Raw genomic sequence first — 20345 nt, 5'->3', positions numbered from 1 at the left:
ATTTCTCAGAATTGAAAGTGGAAAAAAATCAAAGCTAAATTTAGGTTTTGAATGCTTAGGTAGGAATGAAGTTAGGGTTTGGCACTTAGGTAATTTTGGTGTAAGAAGAACATGCCATCTTGATATGGGAATAATTCAATTTGATAGGTAGGAATGAAGTTAGGGTTTGGCACTTGGGTAATATTGGTGTAAGAAGAACATGCTATCTTGATATGGGTGTAATTCAATTTGAGATTTTACATCTGAACTTATATATAGTTTATTTTTCATTTTGTCCTTGCAAATTACAATGTTAAAATGCAAGAAAAACTGAATTTGTGAATCATGAGATTTCTTAAGAGGTTCTTAAAATCTTGAAAGATGAGCAGATAAAGGTCTTCCATCTTCCATTTCAAAAGAAGATTGAAGAAAACTTTTTGAATTTATTAGCCAATAGTTACCGCTGGGGAATTCAAATGCTACTTCTATAAGACAGGTCTCTTGGTTGAAAGCCTTACATTTATCTCTTGCAGATATATCAAGAATGGATGAATGTAAGAGTACTCTCGAGTACAAAGTTACAAACCCCTTCTTCTTCTTTTTTTTGAGTCATTTCTATATCTATGGTAATACATCAAAGACTTTAATTAAAGTATTAATTTATAATTTAAAATTTATTTAAAATAAGATGAGTACTTTAGGATATGACAATATGGAAATTAAGGAGGGCTTCATGTCCTGATCTCATGTTACCTTCTTGGGGAAATTGTTACTTTCAAGTAGCATCACTTCAACATATACAGATATCATTTTAATCTAAAATCTAATCTCAATGAGTTCCAAGTCAAATATTCAAATCAACTTCTCTTTTTCTCAATTTTTCTTGATGTGAGATTTACAGTACTCACATATGCACTTCAACTGCGAAATATTCATAAAAGCATTTATAATTAGCAAGGAACCCAATTAAAGTACAAAATTTTCTTGAAAATTATAGTCAATATATATATATATAGAGAGAGAGAGAGAGAGAGAGAGAGAAGTTGGCTCATACTTGATCATAATTCTGGTAACTTTTTTGGGCTGAAATAATACATCATCATTCTTAATGGTGTGAAGCATACGCACGCAACCCCAAAAGTTTCATTAATTACTATTATTTTTTACCATGTGGATCCAAATGTACATATTGATCAAGATGTAATAGTAGTATTTTCAATCTTCTATGCTCACTGTTTGGAGTCTTTGCTATAGTATAGACCATTGATTTCGCACACTTGATTGTGTGGGCCGTGTTGTTCCTTCCTGTGAGAATTCGAGCATCCATTGATTTGGTTTTAAGCCATCATGTGGGCGAGAGTGTTGGGCTTGACTCTTCCTACTCATTACGAGCCCAAAACTCAAACAGACCGAAAATGGCTATGGGCCGAAATATTACACCTAAAACCACTGTAGAGAACCAGTTCTATCAATCGAGCTCTAGGCATCGTCACTGGTACTCGATCTCTCCAACCAAAACTCGAAGTACGAAAGCAAACCTCTGCAGCTCGACTCAGATCCACAATGGCTCCTGTTGGTCCTCGAACTGGTGACGCAATCTTCTCCAACGTTGAGCGCGTGGTAAGCTGAAAACCCCTAATTACCATTTCCCTTTCTGTTTGGTCGCTGAGAAAAACCTGGAAAAAGAACTACAAAGTCGAGCTACGTTGTAGTATTCGGTTTGAATTCTGAATTGTCGTTTCGTTGTTTTGGCTGTGTTGTTTGGTTTGATCTAATTTATTTTCTTTCATTCTCTCGGTAACCAAACTGAATTTTAAGGATGTGATGATTCTGTTGTAATTCTTGAACGTGTCGATTTCTATGATTAATCTGGATTTTTCTTATTGATGTCCAACTCGTAAGGTTACTAAGCAATTGATACGCGATCTCGTGACTTAATGACTTTTATTGTGTTGTTGATGTATGAAATTTGAAAATGGTGTAGAATGCTGAGCTGTTTACCTTGACGTACGGGGCGATTGTGCGCCAATTGCTTACGGATCTGGAGGAGGTTGAGGAAGTAAACAAACAGCTTGACCAAATGTAATTTTTAGTCTCTCATTAGTGAGTTTCCATTATATTTCATTGGTTATAAGCGATTTTTCAGTTTATGGTTAAGTTTGAGATGAATATGATATGAAAGTTAGTAATCTGATTTGCTTGTGGCATTTTGGGTGGATAGCTCTTAGCCTGGGTTCGACATCCTTCTGGTGCTGATAGTGGGACATATAATGGTCCTTGACCAAATAACTGTGGTAGGATTTTGATTTGAATGTCTGTCTTCTTTTAAGTTTACATTGAGGTAAATGCCCTAGGCATTGCAATAGCTACAAACCTACAATGGCGTTAGAACTTGTCTTTGGATGACTTAGTTGGTGTAGTTGAAGACTCTTTTTCTTTAGATATGGTCCAACCTTATTGCTATGCACAGAAGATGTATTTCCTTTGCCAATTGCCAAAGCAGGTAACAAATCTATGTATCTGGTTATATGGGAGTTTTCAACTTAATTAATCAGTTAGTAATGGATTCGGTGTGTTTTATCTTTATCTTCTTTCTTCTTTTTTTTTTTTTTGGGGGTGGGGGTGGTTGATGAATGCCTTGCTGTAGCTATATCACTCTGATTCCAGCCCCTTAGCATCTCTGATATTGCATTGCAACTATTATACTTTCCTTGTGTCCATGGGTAATCTCCTACTGCCAACAACTCTTAACTGTTCATATTAGAGCATCTGATGCAAAATTGTTGATTAGCTTATTATAAAAACGGAAAGCTTTATGTTCATTTGAGCGAATAATTACCTTGCAGGGGTTATAATATTGGAATTCGACTGATTGATGAGTTTCTAGCAAAATCTAATGTCTCTAGATGCATTGACTTCAAAGAGACAGCTGAAACAATTGCAAAGGTCTGTGAACATCATTCGCTTTAATTTAAATTTGAATTAGTTTTTTGCTTAAAATATCCTCCCAGTTGTTTTAAAATTTGTCAAAATGTTCTATCTACCTAAATTATGGCCTCTATTACTAATACTAGTCCAATTTGCGATCCATTTCTCAAGCAATATTGTTTTACATTCATACAACCTCGAACTTAATAATATCATCATTGTTACTTTTTTGCCTTTGTTTTGTTTTTGTTTGTTTGTTTTTTTTTTTTTTTTGGAAAAATGTTGTAGTGGTCCCTAAGGTATGGACTTTTATCAAATTGCTTTATAAGGTTCAAAAGTTATCATTTTATAGTCAATTGTGGTGTAGATGAAGACAAATGGACTTAAGCTTGCAGTTGAAGTTTGACTGGCAAATAGACTCATCAGTTAAATCTATAGCATCTTCATGGTTTCTATTAATTCAGGCCAACCCTTTGTAATTAGGTTGGCAATATTTTATATTTCATTAAGAAACAAAGACTTGTGGAAAATTGTTTTCATGGGGTGATGAGGGAAATAGATTTAAGAATTCATCTGGTAAAGGTAACTTCTCCTATGTAATCAAAGAGTTTGGGTGATAGGAAATTCAGCCCCGGTGGCTTGTCATGTGGTTAAAATTCAGTAAGGATGGGAACAATTTGAGGAGCTAATTTGGAGTTGGTCTATCAAAGGCATAGAAGAGGGAGGCATTTGTTGAGAATATTATTTTTGATTTTGGATTATGATTTTATCATAATCATGGTTGCTGTGAGGGTCCTCTAAAAGTATTGTTTCTAGATTTGCTTCTTATCACTCGTAAATTGCGTAGGATGGTCTGGTGATTACTTCCATTGGTACGAGGTTCGAGAGAACAATACAAATATGGGCTGAGAGTTGGAGTCACTGGGCTCTTTTCTTGGCTTGTTTTGCATTTTAGGTTTGAGATGTTGGAGAAGATAAGATAGATGGAGGATAATAGAATTGGAAGTTTTTGAGATTAATTGTCATCATAAGCTTTCAAGAGGAAATAAAGAATTTTATAGTGCTTAGAGCTTCCCAGGGAAAATTCTTATAGTGAAAAATGTCATTACCACATAGATCAAAATGAGAGTGTTGTATATGCCATTGTGGCAAGATGATTTACATTACTATATAGCTAGGGAACTTCGACTCTGAGTATTCTCATTGGTGTATATTGCTACATAACAAGTCCATCCATTTCATAACTTATCCTTGCAAACTTAAGTGATGAGTTATCCCCACCCTAACTTAACGATAGGGAACTTTGACTCCGAGTATTCTCATCGGTGTATATTGCTACATAACAAGCCCATCTATTTAATAACAGACCTAAGTGATGAGTTAGTCAAAAAGAGTATGAACTTGATAAAAAAGCTTCATATCTAGGTTCAAACCAGCACAGATTAAACTTCAAACAGAATTCGAATAATCCAAGTGCAAGTTCAGAATTGAGTACATACCCAGTACGCAAATTTGCCCCAAAACCAAATCTGACACATACCCAGTACACATGCTGTACCTTTGACAATCACAAAACAGGCATGCAGAGGCACAAAATTTCCAATTAAATGCCACAATTTCTGAAAAAATGCACAGGATTTGTAAAGGGCAGAGACAAGTGACTTTTTTTTTTTTTTTTTTTTTTTTGTGAATTCTAGAAAAACTTACAAATCAGCATGCACGGCACATGAATTGCTGTCAAAGATGTAAATCCCAGAAAAATATAGAGCAATTAAACAACATAGACTCATAAAGAGAAAAAGAGACAGAATTACAGAGAGTGGAAATCAGATATCTCAATTCCCAAATTCCTGAAAATCCATTGGAGTGCTGGGCAATTAGGAATGCTGAGACATCATTTCCCAGAATTGAAAGTGGAAAAAATCAAAGCTAAATTTAGGTTTGAAAGCTTAGGTGGGAATGGAGTTAGGGTTTGGCACTTGGGTAATATGTGGGTGCAAGAACTGGCGCGAGGAAGAGGCAGAGTAAGTGACTGAGCAGTGTGAATCATTTGAGACATTCGGATTTGAATACCCAATGGGTATTCGAATTCTTTATTACCATGTTCCCTATATATATTAACTTGGTAATAAATGCGTCAATACTCATTTGAACCCATGTCCTAAATGGGCAGTCAATTACCCCCTGATGCAGGGTGTCTCTGGGCGGCAGATGGGTCTGGGTAATATTTGCCACCCCTACCTAACAAGATCTATTTTATCTCTGCCATGCCAAGGCAACTTTAGTTGGGGAACCCCATTGCTGTGTGGGGATGAGTTGGCCTTCTGGTTACCTGTTCAACTTCATTGGTATTTGGTTGGTCTTTGACCCAGTCCAATCCATTAGGCTTGCAGCTCTAGAAAAATTGCTTGCTTGCATGGGTCAATATAAGGTCAGTTGGGTGGGTTCTGATGAAATTTATGCCCCACTTTTGTTTTAGCATTGATATAGTTGGTTCCTTGTAACACATTTTGGCTTACCTGAATTTATCTACAAACCTGAGGTTTTAAAAGTGGAGCATGCTTCTCATACTTTTCTAGTTTTGAAAGTATTTTCCGGGTCATGTGTGTGTGATTGAAAGACGTGTACTGCATCAATTTCTATCTTATAGTGTGAAACATGTATTTGTCCATGTCCTAATGTCACTTTTATGCAGGTTGGTTTTAAAATGTTCTTAGGGGTCACTGCATCTGTAACCAATTGGGATGCTGATGGGACATGTTGCAGTATCGTTTTGGAGGATAATCCTCTGGTAGACTTTGTTGAGCTCCCCGATACATGTCAAGGTCTATACTATTGCAACATTTTAAGTGGAGTCATCAGAGGAGCCTTGGAGATGGTGAGTTCCACCTCGTCCTACTGCACAGCTTTGACTATTTTCTTTTTCCTTGGCACACCATAATGCTATAACATAAATTCTTTGCTGTCTACATGCTCCTTCAAAAATTGTTTTCTCTTATTATGAATTATAGATTACATCGTGTTGCTGGAAAACTAGACCACTGGTTGTATATATCGAGTTAAAAAATTTTTTTTTTAAAAAAATGTGGAGCAACTAAAGCCTCAACTTGACACATTTCTTCTTTCTTTGTTCTTTTTCTTTTTTTCTTGGTCTATAAGTAGCCGAATCTGACATAAGCATTCTATCTATTTTAACCTTTTTGGCTATTAGTATCAACATTTTCTTATAGATGGAAAAATATGGTCTTGTGCTATAAGAGGCTTCCGTTCTAAGCCTTTCCAACTTCTTGTGAACTTTTATTCACTTAATTAAAGTCTGGCAGCCATGACTTTAGTTTGTTGGAACTTATCAAAAAAAAAAAAAATGACTTTAGGTTGTTGGAAGATCAGAAAGGAAAAAGAACATAATCTTTTCACTTGAGGATTTTCATTTCTGTGTTGTGGTTTCGAACATCTTTGAACCTTATTAATCAATGAGCTCTAGCTCAAGTAACATCTCCTCCCTCCGTTCTAATAGGCTCTAACTCAAGTGGTACCTCCTCCCATAAGAATGGAATGGAGAGCAAGGGTGAGGTCGTAGGTTTCAAGACCCAGTGAATGTCTGACTTAGTAATCCAAAAGAAAAGAAAAATATAGGCATCTATTACTTATATCTGAATGTAATGTTCTGGTGATATATGTTGTAAGAATTTAGAATGGTTTCTTGTTCTTTATCGTACAGAAAAAAATAGTCTGCTTGTTTCTCTGTTTTTTTGTCATAGTATCTCGATAACTGTAGATTGGAAGATGTAGATGAAGCTCAAAATAGTTTTGCAAAATTTTCGTATGTTCAGGTGTCAATGAAGACTGAAGTCACATGGGTCCGTGACATGCTGCGAGGAGATGATGCATTTGAGTTGCAGGTGAAGCTTTTGAAGCAAGTTCCCGAAGAGTACCCGTACAAAGATGATGAGTGACATGCCCAAAGGCCTCGTATGTGATATGTATACAATACATGATATTCTTGTCTCTTCTCTGTCTCCCAAAGAGTAGAATGTTGGTAGCCTGGCTTCTCGTCTAATACGCAACTTTTAAGTCAGTTTTATTTCCTTTTATTTATATGCCATTGTTAGAAGGGATTATGAGTGAGCATGACAAACCACGGCTAAAGGTGATACACCTCAAAATGATTCCCATCAAAAGAAAAAACCTGTTAACTGTTAGTTGACTCAAGATTGTGTTGTGTTTGCGTGAGGAACGGTTAAAGTACCCATGGTGTACTTGTGCACCGGCATGGTAATACATAGGCCTTGGCCTGCTAATTTTTCATACGGCTTGTAAACTAAACACAAAATTAAATTGTGAACCCAACGCAAAATTAAAGAGCTAGGGTTGAGAAGTTTGACTTGTTTAATTAAATGAGTTGTATTAGAATTGACTGATATAGTCTTATATCTATGTCTCGACACGATCCAAACTTGATACGTAATATAATGGTTGTCAATTTTTGACATAATTTGCGAACTTGGCATGAACCTAATATAAATTTAGAGGGTTAGTGTTGAGGGTTTTGACTCGTTTAATTAAATTAGTTGGGTTATGGTTGACTTCATGTCTTGACACGACTCAAACTCGACACATAAACACAAATTGTCACCCCTAGTAATACATTTAATTGGTCGGTTGTGTTTACTAGTTTTACCCTGTTATTAGAAGAAAATTCATCAATATTAAGATCCGCTTATATGCCGTTATTAGCTCAAGACAATTTTTCGTACAACGTTTCAATGATGAGTAGGCGGAGAGTCATCATTCATCAACTTTCTATCTTATTCAGGTTGAGAATTTAGTGGCCGGCATGCAATTATATGTTTGTTTTCTGTTTTATCTCAACCCATTTCATATGTTGTCCCTTTCACCTTTGTCGTAATATTCATGATTGTCTGGTGTTTGTGTCGGTGTAGTCTGCTTTTGCATGGCAGCTTACACAAAATTTTGGCAAAGGTGATGTGCCCAATTGTTCTAGCTCTGTCCATAGGTCTTTCCTGCCCACACAGTTGCTTTTGGGTATAAATTTTTTCACTCAACTTGTAAATATGCAAGTGTAGTAAGAGAAAACTCGTAAAGTTAGTAGTCTTAATAAAGTCTTGGTTTGGGTTGTTTGCATCTAAAGCTATATATGTTGACTTAGTGAAGGGATGGCCACCCCCAACTCAAAAAAAAAAAAAAAAAAAAAAAAAAAGGAGGTTGAAGGTATATATATATATATCATATATGTATTGTTTTGTTTTTGTTTTTGTTTTTTTTTTTTTTTTTCATATCGGCCCTAACAACACAATTTATTGGTTATTAGCCCCTGCCCACACTAAACTTTGCCTCATTCTTATGTTGACTCGTTGAGTGTCCAAAGTTTGTTTAGATTAAATTTCTTATCCATTTTACACATTTTGATGGGCCACCAAAGAGAGGAATCTTTGGAAATTGTAGATAGGTCAAGAGAGGATTATCTTTGGTGAGTGGTTATTGATTTTCTTATTAATTGGCGGTTTTCATTTCTTTTTAGACGTCATTCTTGTGGTCCTTACTAACTTCCTATGGCCTATGCAGGAATCGGACGAATTACACACCACGAGTCTGATGATGGTGACTATGATTTATGTGAGGTTAGGTTTACCCACAGTGTCAATCTATTCATGTCTATTGGCCTTTGATAAAAATAAAAATAAAAATAAAAAATCTTTTCCATGGGCATTTTAAGTGCAAAAAAATCTTGCAAAGTTGCAATCATTAACTGTCCACATGGCAATTTCTGCTTGGTTGCCGACTTCACTATTCACTATTACCATGAATGCTAGACGTGCTTCATGTGCTCAAGTCCCACCAGGTTCTTCTGCGTTGATGTTGCAGAAAACGTTGAACAATCCATGTGAAAACAAAAATAAGGACAAAGTTTTGCTGACCAAGGAAATTTTTTCTATACACCATGTAAATATGCTTTTTTAAGAATTATTTCCCCCTTTGTGCTTAATTTAACAATTTTTTGCCATTTTTTAGAAAACACAATTAGTATTTTTGTTCCAATAAGTTGGGCTTTGTTGTGATTGTTAAAAAAAAAAAAAAAAACCTAAAAATTCTAAAAAAAATCCTAAAAAGTCATTGTTTTTGGCTTTTTGGGCCTAAAAAAATAAAAATTCAATGTTTAAAAATGTCCTAAAACTTCATTGTTTAAAAATGCCATTAAAATCCAATGTTTACAAATGCCACAAAAATTCAATGTTTAAAAATGCCCTAAAAAAATTAAAAATTAAAATTAAAAAAAAATATTGTTTTATATATTTACCCGGTTATCCGGTTATAACCGGGTGCCAAAAACCTAAACCGGAACCGAGTACCTGGTTACTGGTTTTTTTCAACCAGTTTCCTGGTTACCGGTTGGTACTCGATTTTTTTTGACACCCCTACTGGTAACATGTTCTACCGGATGTGATAAATCAATTGAATTAGTCTTATAGAACTTGAAATTCGATCACTAAAATATGATGCCGAAAGTTTGGAAGTATCCAAAGTTTAACAAGGGGCACACACATTGCTTTAAGTTATAGATCTCGTTGTCGACCAATTCTTTGTAGCTTATTTATGGAGAGAAAAACTCTCATCTTTCTTCCTTGTGAAAAAGTCATTCATTTTCAATGTCTCTGCCTCCGTTGTGAGTGCTAGGAAAAAGGGATGGACTTCAGCCTCAACTTCTGATGCACCACCCCCGGCCATATCTAGTCTCACCACTACTTTCCTCACTCCCATACCTCGTGTGTGGGCCTTCTCCATCAGAGCTTCAAATTTTTGGTTTTGTTGGTTTTCTTTATGAGCTATAGCCTCTTTGACTCTTAAGTGTTATTTATTTGCTATGGCGACTATTTCAGCGCTGAAGTCCTTAGTGCCTCCTCATCGTCAGAACCAAATTGGTTTTTAGTATTGCTCCTCCTCCTCCTCTGGTAGTCTACAGTTGGTTGCCGTTACACAATAAGTCAAGCATGCTTGCCTCTTGGCCTGTTTCAGAAACCATTTTGTGTGGCCCATTTATTGGCTTTTAGCTTAAGATACTGTGATATTTTTTAGCTCATTTCCAATTACTTAATTGTATTTATTTCAAGCATTATAATTATCTTTGGTCATGTTGTTGAGGAGCTTACACTCTTTAATTTTTGTTTCGTTTCGACTCTCCTTTTCACAAAAAAAAAAAAAAAAAAAAGGATAAAAAATGGATGAAACTGTAGTGATCAAAGAAAGACCAATAATTATAATTAACGTACTTTCAAGAATAAAATAAAGCAGATTTACTCTTAGTTGTAATATCTCATCAAAATCCTACTAATTATCCACCCGACCACCGTGAAGGAAACAATACAAAGAAGGCATTAGCTTTTTATAATTGGCTTTTGGCAAAAAGCTTCAATCATTCACACACAAGGGAAAATGCATTCAATCCTTTCGAAGTTGAATCTGTATTTTGATCTGGCCTCTGAAATTTAAAGCTGGAAATAGAAGTTTTAATTGTCGGTAAATCACTCCATAAGAGAAAATGCATTTAATATTCTCGAAGTTTTAGAAGATGATGTCCCCACAATGCTTAAGGGGGTAAAGTGTATCTATTTGGAGGGTGGCAACCGGCAAGTCACTTTCAAACAATTAGGTTGGTTTCCGCTACTCCCATTTTTGTTCAGTTTAAAAATTGTATGTAACATTTTTTTTTTTCATTTTTTCTCTTCAAGACAAAAAAGTTAACGACTAGATAAACTTAACAACTTTAAAACTTCAAGAAAGTTCATTACCACTTTTAAACATTAAAAGACAAATTGAAAAAAAAACAACAAAAAAAAAAATGGTCCTAACTTCGAAAAAGTTAAATGCATCTTTCCAAAAAAGTAAAAAATAAAGCAAAAGATGGAAGGAATAAGATTTTCATCATTTTCGGCTACCGACGGCTAGTGAATTGCACCTATTCCCATTACGTGGCGACGACTAGATTTATATATATTCATGATTTTGCCTGATGTTCAAAATCACATGCTTTATGCTTTAGCGATCGAACTCCCTAGTAATTTTCGAACATTAGAAAGAAAAAAAATCAAATCAAATTTAATTTGCCTTAAAATACAGAGTCTTATACCATGCAATACATAATATTATTTGAAGCGGAATAACCATAATGACAGAGATATAGAAAATAAAATAAGCACATAAACTAAGGTGGTTCGGTATATATATAGCTTACATCTACAAAGTTAAAGCTTTAAATGCTACATATTTTTCTTGATGTATGATTTGAGTATACAATGTTTTTTTTTTTTTGTAATTGAGTATATAGTTTTATTTATAGAGTTTTACATGTGATTTAAAATATAAACATATTCCTTAAATTAAGATGAATAAATATCATATAAATTCTTTAATTTAGAAAATACAAAAGCAACCTTTATTATAAAGAATTTATATCCTTAACAAACTGACCTAGCTAGCTAACAGCTACAATTTGAGCATGTGAACATATGCTATCCGCCTATCCCAGTCCCAGGCTAAAACATTCAATGGGCATGGAACCAAAAAATATTAATTTTATGTATTATGTTAGATCTAATTAATTAACTAAATTTTATAAATTTCTTAGGCAGATCAGTATCATGAGTAAGGTTAATTAATTGGAAAGTAAATTGCATATTTATTTCTTTTCTTTTTTTTTTTTTAAAAAAAAAAAGAAAATAAGAAGCCAAAATTAGTTTTGTGTTAATAAAATTCTATTCAACCCAAACAAAAAAAAAATAGTGATCTTAATTATCAAAGGATTTATCTTAAGAAATCTTACAGGATTTTGGATCTGCAATTATAAATTACCAAATAATTCCTAATACATGCAAAAAACCATGTCTAATAAAACATTTACTGCATCAATTAAAAATTTGGGCCCTTCAATGTTTGGAATCCTAAGCTGATATGAGAGAGAGAGAGAGAGAGAGAGAGGAGAGAGAGAGAGAGAGAGAGCATCAGGAAGAAAGGACAAAACTACACAGACAGACAGAGAGAAAGAGAGAGAGAGAGAGAGAGAGAGAGGTGGGTTTGACGATTTTAAGCTTTTTGGGAGGAAGCAGAAATGTCGATCGAGAACAATTTATGATTTATCAATATATATATATATATATATATATATATATATATGTATATTGAGAAGCAAATAAAAAGCAGATGAGCTGTATGCGCGTATTCTATTCAAGGCTTATACTTTGGATCTCTCTTTCCCTGTTTTCTCTGATGATCCATGTTTGGCCGCGTGTTCTTCGCTTCAGCCATAGATTCTCAATCACCGAACCCCAACTTATTATTATATTCCACGTGCAGCCTAATTATCCTTATAAATACAACTCCATGCTTCATGGACTACTACTACTACTACACCCTTTTCTTCTTTATTTTTCTCATTCATTTTCCTCTAAAATTTTCCAATCCTTGAACAAGTACTATTCCCAAATCCCATGGGTAACTTCAGTTTTTATGTGTTTTTCATGCAACAATATAGGATAGATTAATGCATTACACTACTGCCAATTTCTACTCCTTCCACCCTTTGCTCATTTTGTACCTCTTCTTCTTCTTCTTTCAGATTTTCTCATTTTTGCAGTTTCATGACCGGAGTACACAACTCAAGCAAATCAGGTATATATATGGTTGTATAATCACAAGTGAGGAAACTCAAAATATATTGCATTCTGCACTTATTAATTCTCGTGCATGTTTCATCGATCATCGATCTTAATTATATTATATGGAAAACAAAACTCAACTGATCTATCTTGACCATTTTTGAGAATTTAATTCTCACTTTGTCCTTGCAAACTATTAGGTTAAAATGAAAGAAAGAATTTCTCCTAATTAACTTCAATTTGTGCAGGCCAGGGGTAATTAACGTGGACAAGATCAACATACAGCTACTTATATATGTAACAAGAACAGCTTTGAATGAATTGGACAGATCGACTCACATGAGATAGCTGTATTAAGCTCTGACAGTAAAAGGTTAGACACTTACGGAAGGTGCAAGTTGCTTATTCATGCATATCCAGCATTAATTTTCAGATATATGCATGCATGGCATGATTGATATTCTATGATTACTTTCCAACATTGTTTGATGCACTCAATTTCTTTCTTTATAATTTTCTATATATATATATATATATATATGTATTATTCTTCATAATCAGGCTTGAGAATACAACATCGATCGATGGATCAGGAACCTCCATTACAACAAACCTACAAGACCCTTTTACATAACTCCTCTCTTGGTGAACCAAAAAAGGAAAATATTTTCATGGCTGAGGAATGCGATCTACCCTTGATTGATCTGAGTCAATTGAATGCACAGAGAGACAAGTGCATCAAACTGATTGCTCAAGCTGCAAGGGAATGGGGTTTCTTTCAAGTTCTGAATCATGGGATTTCTCAAGAGGTTCTTAAAATCTTGAAAGATGAGCAGATGAAGGTTTTCCATCTTCCTTTTCAAAAGAAGATTGAAGACAACTTTTTGAATTTATCAGCCAATAGTTACCGCTGGGGGAACTCAAAGGCTACTTCTCTAAAGCAGGTCCTTTGGTCGGAAGCCTTACATTTATCTCTTGCAGATATATCAAGAATGGATGAATGCAAGAGTACTCTCAGGTACAAAGTTACAATTTTTTTTTTTTGAGTCGTTTTTATGTCAATGGTAATGCATCAAAAACTTTAATTAAAGTATTAATTTATAAGGTAAAATTATTTAAAATAAGATGAGTACTTTAGGATATGACAATATGGAAATTAATTAAGGAGGGCTTCATGTCCTGATCTCATGTCACCTTCTTGGGGAAATTGTTTCTTTCAAGTAGTATCAGTGGTCTGGTAGGATCTTTAACATTATATACAGAAATCATTTTAATCCAAAATCTTATCTCAATGCGTTTTAAGCCAATTACTCAAACCAACTGGGAAATATTCATAAAAGCATATATAATTTAATTAGCAAGGAACATAAAGTACTAATTCTTGAAAGTGAAAATTATATATAGTTAATTAGTCTGCTAAGAAGTATTCCCTTACAAACTATATATTGGCTCATACAAATTCGTTTTATTTATTTTTTTTTATTCCTTCGTAATTTGCTATATTTAGTATTATCTCCTCTGTCAAGTAATACTTGTGATCATAATTCTGATAACTTTTCTTTTGGCTGAAATAATCCATCATCATATATAGCTTAATGGTGTGAAGCATATGCATATGTAATTAAACCCAAAAGTTTCATTAAATATTATTATTTCTTATATACCATGGGGATCCAAATCATGTCCAGAATATATATTGATCAAGATGGGCACTAACAATTAAATAGTATATATTTTCAATCTTTTATGCTCACTGTTTGTTATATATAGAATAGACCATTGCATATCTTAGTCTTCTTTATGGGTAGTTCATTATAATATCGCATTTTATCGTTTAAAGACTTGTGAAATCCAGTACTTCTCAAGCATTGCAATTATTATGATAGCAAGAACATTGTTTTCTTAAATTTTCATTAATCTTCAGCATACATAGTTGAGAAACCCTAGATTAATTACATGCAACAGTAGTCTTCTTTTTTCTTTTAATTTTTTTTTTACTACAAGTTCTAAGGAAGCTTTAGTTTGATATGCTTAATTCTGTATCCTCTTTTTATTTTATTTTATTTATTAAATTTAATTTGTAGATGTAGCTAGGACGTGGGAAAAAAAGAAAACCTAAGGGTTGGGATATCCTACCACATCACCTAGATACACTAAACATCTACGTACATCTCAATATTTTGTTCAAGATATACTGAAAAACAGATATACTGTAAAAACAATATTAGAGATAGTATCGTCTGTCGAAGTTGAAACGGAATTGAAGGCCATGTTCTTGTTGTCGTCCATATGGGTCACCATCAAGTTTTTTAAAATTATGACACATAAACAGTGAAAATTTCAGTGGGTTTATACTGAGAAACCCATCAGCAATGACTCTACAGAATAACGATCGACCAATCAAAGTGCAGAAATATCATGCAAGAATACTCTAGAAGTCCTTAGCATTTAATCTTTTATCAAATCATTATTGAGACATATTTCGTTACTAAATCACTTTCTATATTTGTACATGCACTTGCCATTAGGAATTTTAACAAAAATTGAGACACTATTTAGGCATATATAAGATCACGTCAAATCCAATAAAATAGCTCGTGTTTACATCCGTGTCACCTCAACTTGACACATGACCAAACCACAAAAATAAAAAAATAAAGAAGAAAAAAAAATGAGGTGGATGGGTGACGATCCCACCACCCGGCCTCCTACCAATAAAGTGGTGGGGTGCCTATTGCCCAATCACCCTGGTCTCAACTAGGTGGTTGGGGCAACCCCACTAGAGCTAGAGGGCGACCCAGCCTCACCTACACCCTATACCCGCCAATGAATGTGGGGGGTAAAATAGGAGGGATCACAAACGCTCATTGGCAGAGGGGTGCTTCACCCACCAACATAGAAGGGTGAATGGGGCAACCCCTCTAGAGGTAGAGGGCAGCCACAACCTCACCCACACCCTCCACTCGCCAGTGAATGGGGGGAGGGGGGAGGACCAGGAGGTTATCATCTTGCCCACCAACGCTCATTGGCGGAGGGGTGCCTCACCCCCTCTCCTTTGTTGCTAGGTGGGGTGACCCATGTACCTTCGCCAGCCTTCTTCTAGTGGGATTTACCCATTTGCCCTAGCATAGGATGGGGTAATGACCACGTCATCACTCTATTGGTGGGGTGGTGCCTTTTTTTTTCCCATTCATTTTTTTTTTCTCTTTTCGCTTTGGGTTTTTTTTTGCCACGTGTCAAGTTGAGGTGCCATTTTTGTACACGTGGACCTATTTCATTGGATCTCACAGGATCCTTACTTCTATGTGTCACAATTTCTATGAAAAACCTTAACAACAAGGGTATAGAAGGAGCGATTTGATAGCAGAACATAGTTTTAAGAGTCATTTAATAAATTTAACCCCTAGAGAGTGATTTGATAAAATGTTAGACTTCATGAACCTCTACAGCATTTTTTTCCAAAATATTAATAAAAATAAAAGGGAAAAATGCAAAATCGGTCCTATTGGGTTTACCTGATTTAGAATTATCATTTTGTGGTATCAAAATGAACTCAGAAGTTCCTAAGATATGCCAAAAAAATAATTTACTCTCTACACTCAAATTCCGTCAAATCACAACGAATTCTATTAGTGTGCCACGTCAATGCCAATAAAATGACGACAAATGTCATTCTTAATAAAAAAATACGTAAATATAAAAAGTTTAAATATAGAAAAATTATAAACTAAAAAAATTTAATTTATTATTATTATTATTATTTTTTTTTTTTAAAAAAAAAGAAGAGCGTGGCTAAGCGACAGCGAACCCTAGAGGTGGTTAGGGGTGGCTTGTCGCCACCCCTAGCCCACGGGGGTGTTTTTCGAGCTATCCCTCGAGGTGGGTCACGGGCCACCCCACAGGTGGGAAGTGGTCGAGCGACACCACGTGCCACTCACTCGAAGGCCACCCGCTTCCTTTTAAAAAAAAACATAATAATGTCTTTGTTTGTTTTTAATTTCTTTAATTTTTAATTTTTATATGTTTATATATTCTATTTACATTTCTCTCTTATTAAGAATGACAAGTGTGGTCATTTTATTAGTTCTCTGAGTTTATTTTGATACCACAAAGTACTAATTGTAAATCAGGTAAATCACAAGTTGTGATTTTGTATTTTTCCCAAAATAAAACAAACTAGTATTTTTTGGGGGAGTGTCAATAGAAAGTGAGAGAACTTTGGAGCTTCAATGCTATCAAGTTGGGTGAGCAAAGAGTGTGAGTTAGAGAGAACTACAAGGGGAATTTCATTCGATTTACTTCATCGGGAAAAGCACAATGGAGTGATCGCTGATAGTGGTGAATCGATGGTGAAGTGAGGTGCTGGTGGGTGGCCATATGGTTTGGTGTGGGTGTACGTATATACGTACGTGTAGGTGATGCCGAATAGAACTAGGATGATTTTGACAGCGTAGGGTAGTGACCTCAAACTATGAATTGAAGTCATGTAAGGGAATTCAAAAAGGAGAAAAACAACTAATAGGGTAGAGAAAAACCCTAGCTACTCTAAGGAAAGAGAGGATTACGCTGTTGAAATATTATTTTGAAATTGAAGTATTGAACTAAGCCCACATGTCGGGCTTAAATAATTGAGGAAAACTGAATTTTACATAAAATCAAACTGCAAATCAAAATAAGGATTCTGCTAAAAATCTGGCAATATCTATTAATAAAATCTCTACTAAAATGAGAAAAAATATTTTTTAAAAGGAAAAAAAAAAAAGAAAAAGAAAAGGTGATTAGGAGGGAAAATGTAGATTTTGAACCCAAAAATGGTGCTTGACGAGCATAGCTCGGTGGCCAAATCGCGCACCGAAAAAGAACATTGTAGATTATGGTCTTATGCTCATTCTTACCAAAGTTTACTGAGTCCCTAAGTGGTAACTCAGTTGATTAGGAACCACACCTCGTGAAACGTAGGTCACTAGATATTTCAACGCCATTAATTCATTATTTGCCAATTCTCGTGCATCAGAGGAGAGGGAGAGATGCTTAAAAGGATCAGACTCACTCTTCTCAGCTGCATACGCTAGCTTGAAGGCGACTCATATGGATGATGCCTAGAATTCTCAAATAAGGAGCTATATGCTAGCTAGAGATGAAAAATTAAAGGTGTTGAAATATTGTGGTGTTAAAGAGAGGGCCATATCTATCCTTGAAATTTTCGTTTGTTCATGCATGTGTCCTACACCTACCGAAAAACAGGGAGACATGAGCAAATATCTCAAACAGGATCGGATTTTGTTTTCTTCATAAACATAAATCCTTTTGTTTGTGAGCTTATTCCTACAGGCTACAACTGATACAGACAAATGTACTATAACATGTTTTGTGGTCCAAGAAAATAAATATCTTTGAAATCTGGTCAAGTGGCCAATTATATATATACTCGAAAAGATAAGAATATCCATACCATAAATTATTATCCCACTTTTTAGTTGAATGGAACCCTGCAACCGCACAAATCCCCTTTAACTGCCTCAAATGTCATGAAAACTATGCTTTCGCACCTTCATCCACCCCTTTTATTGCCTCAAATGTCTCACACAAATCAAATCAGAAAAAGGAAGCAAAAATAATAGTTAGCCGTTAATTCAAACTAAAGTGACGCTAGCATTAGCATCCAAAACTCACGTCCACGTCCACGTCCACGTCCTATCACGTAACTTGCTGGGTGAATATATTTACTAAATAAATTCATAAAATATAAATATAAATCTCAGGAAATTTATATATAAAATGGAATTCTACGATAATTATAGAATAAGTTATGCAGCAGCAGCATAGTCCTGGATCTCATAAAGACCGCAAGATGACCTTCAAGAATGACATAAATGAACAAAGGGTACGTAGTATATAGGCCCTATGACAGCACGACACTTTTTATATTTAGTAATAACTAAGGTATCAGAAATTGGTTCCATTTCCCATTTTCTGGGTCAAGTACTAGGCAAGTGTAAGAGTTGATTTCTTCAATATTACGATCATATATTCACACAAAAATTATTCCTCGTCTTTTTATATATATATATATATATCTATTTTTTCTTTTTTTCTTTCTTTCTACAGATCGGCCATTGAAGCATTCGTGACAGTAGCTGGCTCTCTGGCTCAAAGCTTAGCTGAAATTCTATCCCAAATTTTAGGCATCAAATCTACATATTTCCAAGAGAACTGCCCGCCAAACACCAGCTATCTTCGACTGAACAGATATCCTCCCTGTCCATTTCCCTCCAAGGCCTTTGGCTTTATGCCTCACACCGACAGCAGTTTCCTTACAATTTTGCATCAAGACCACGTTGGAGGATTGCAATTGTTGAAAGATGGAAAATGGTTTCGTGTCAAACCAAATCCACAAGCTTTAGTTATCAATATTGGTGACTTATTTCAGGTAACATAATCTTAATTATGTATATTAATCATGCTTAAGTTTTATTCTCATTTTCTTTTTTTATATGTTTTTGGTCAATTAAGGAAATAATTTTATTAAAAAGAAAGATAATCCAAGGGAAAATCATGGGAGGAAATTAAACCAGTACTACATTTTTAGTGATGTCATACTTTTCCTCTTATAAAAAATGGACAAGAGTGATGTGACAGGAATAGGATGATACAGGCCAGATACCGAATAGGCTCAAGAACAAGACAGCATGGTTGGAATATTTAAATGCAAAGATGGATCATTTGGTACATACCTTTGTTTGTATTTGTATATATATATATAAATATATATAAAGATCCATGTTGAGAGATCGAGAGCATATTCGGTTGCCAAATTATCCTGATCATCTCATGACGCAGGCGTTGAGCAATGATAGCTTCAAGAGCATCAAACACCGAGTGGTTTCCAGTGAAGAGATTGAAAGGTTTTCTGTGGCGTATTTCTACTGCCCCTCCAATGACGCGGTGATACAAAGCTGCTGCAGTACAAAGAGGCTGCTGCCGGGTGTGTACAAACACTTCAGTTTCAGAGAGTATCAACAGCAAGTCCGGAAGGATGTTGAGGCTACCGGGGACAAAGTAGGGCTCTCAAGGTTTCTCTTATGATCATATGAATTTGAAGGATATTGTATTTACTTTTACTAGCTAGTAAGCTAGTCATCATGAAGTGGAGGAGCTGTTTTAATTAATTAATAAATTTGCATGGTTTTAACTTCTGACATTTACCTGACTGGCAAGCAAATTATTAGATGTGATCTCTTTTACGTGTTTTGACATCCAATAGTATTTCCTCCCCCTCCCCGCCTCCCATTTATTTGAGAATGTTAGGTGTTAATAAGTTTTTTATATTTAGTATAATTATTTTTTTATATATACAAATTTAATAAATTAATTATAGAATCTTTTTAATTTTAAATGAATAGTTATAATAAAGAGATATTTTTGTCTCCTCAAAAAATAAAAATATCTATTCACTATAACTAATTAAATATTATCTAATTCATTTGAAGGAAAAAAATTCGCTTTTACAAAACTAAACAAAAAATTAACTCTTAGCATTTCTTATGGACTTGTTTACACTTAATGTATTGTTCTTGTTGGTCCACGTGATCGCTTGTACGTGGACAGGTGTGAAAGTTGAGACGTGCATGCCATTAATCCTACTGATATTTCATGGCCGCCGGTTTGAGGTTGCCTTAGAAAATAAAGGTTTTGTTCGTAAAACTTTACAAAAAAATTTGTTTGTAAAACTCGTTAGATTCTTGGATCTTTGTAGAAAAAGTTTAA

At 34.7% G+C, this 20345-nt stretch overlaps 2 protein-coding genes and 1 long non-coding RNA gene across 4 annotated transcripts; all 3 read left to right on the top strand.

Moving 5' to 3' along the window:
- The first annotated feature begins 1437 nt into the window (after positions 1–1437).
- On the top strand, positions 1438–7021 carry LOC132173622 (uncharacterized). The gene is made up of 5 exons (XM_059585162.1): positions 1438–1599; positions 1964–2061; positions 2826–2925; positions 5603–5785; positions 6741–7021. Exons 1-5 carry the CDS (start codon positions 1543–1545, stop codon positions 6861–6863), a joined length of 561 nt encoding a protein of 186 aa, XP_059441145.1. The 5' UTR covers positions 1438–1542; the 3' UTR covers positions 6864–7021.
- A 1472-nt stretch (positions 7022–8493) lies between these two features.
- On the top strand, positions 8494–10053 carry LOC132173623 (uncharacterized). Its single transcript, XR_009439326.1, has 2 exons — positions 8494–8549; positions 9604–10053. It is a non-coding gene; the product is annotated as an uncharacterized LOC132173623 (long non-coding RNA).
- Positions 10054–12816: 2763 nt separating this feature from the next.
- Positions 12817–19779, top strand: LOC132173620 (gibberellin 2-beta-dioxygenase 8-like). Of its 2 annotated transcripts, XM_059585159.1 has the most exons (5): positions 12817–12951; positions 13140–13596; positions 18687–19008; positions 19234–19304; positions 19419–19509. In XM_059585159.1, exons 2-4 carry the CDS (start codon positions 13163–13165, stop codon positions 19282–19284), a joined length of 807 nt encoding a protein of 268 aa, XP_059441142.1. In that variant the 5' UTR covers positions 12817–12951; positions 13140–13162; the 3' UTR covers positions 19285–19304; positions 19419–19509. The 2 variants fall into 2 exon arrangements, with proteins under 2 accessions (XP_059441142.1, XP_059441141.1); XM_059585158.1 differs by lacking the exon at positions 19234–19304 and having other exon boundaries at positions 12832–12951; positions 19419–19779.
- The last annotated feature ends 566 nt before the right edge of the window (positions 19780–20345 follow it).

Source organism: Corylus avellana, chromosome ca3, assembly GCF_901000735.1.
Source record: "Corylus avellana chromosome ca3, CavTom2PMs-1.0".
Taxonomy (NCBI): Eukaryota; Viridiplantae; Streptophyta; class Magnoliopsida; order Fagales; family Betulaceae; genus Corylus; species Corylus avellana.
Note: the sequence above shows the minus strand (reverse complement) of the source record. Positions and strands in the feature narration are given on the sequence as shown.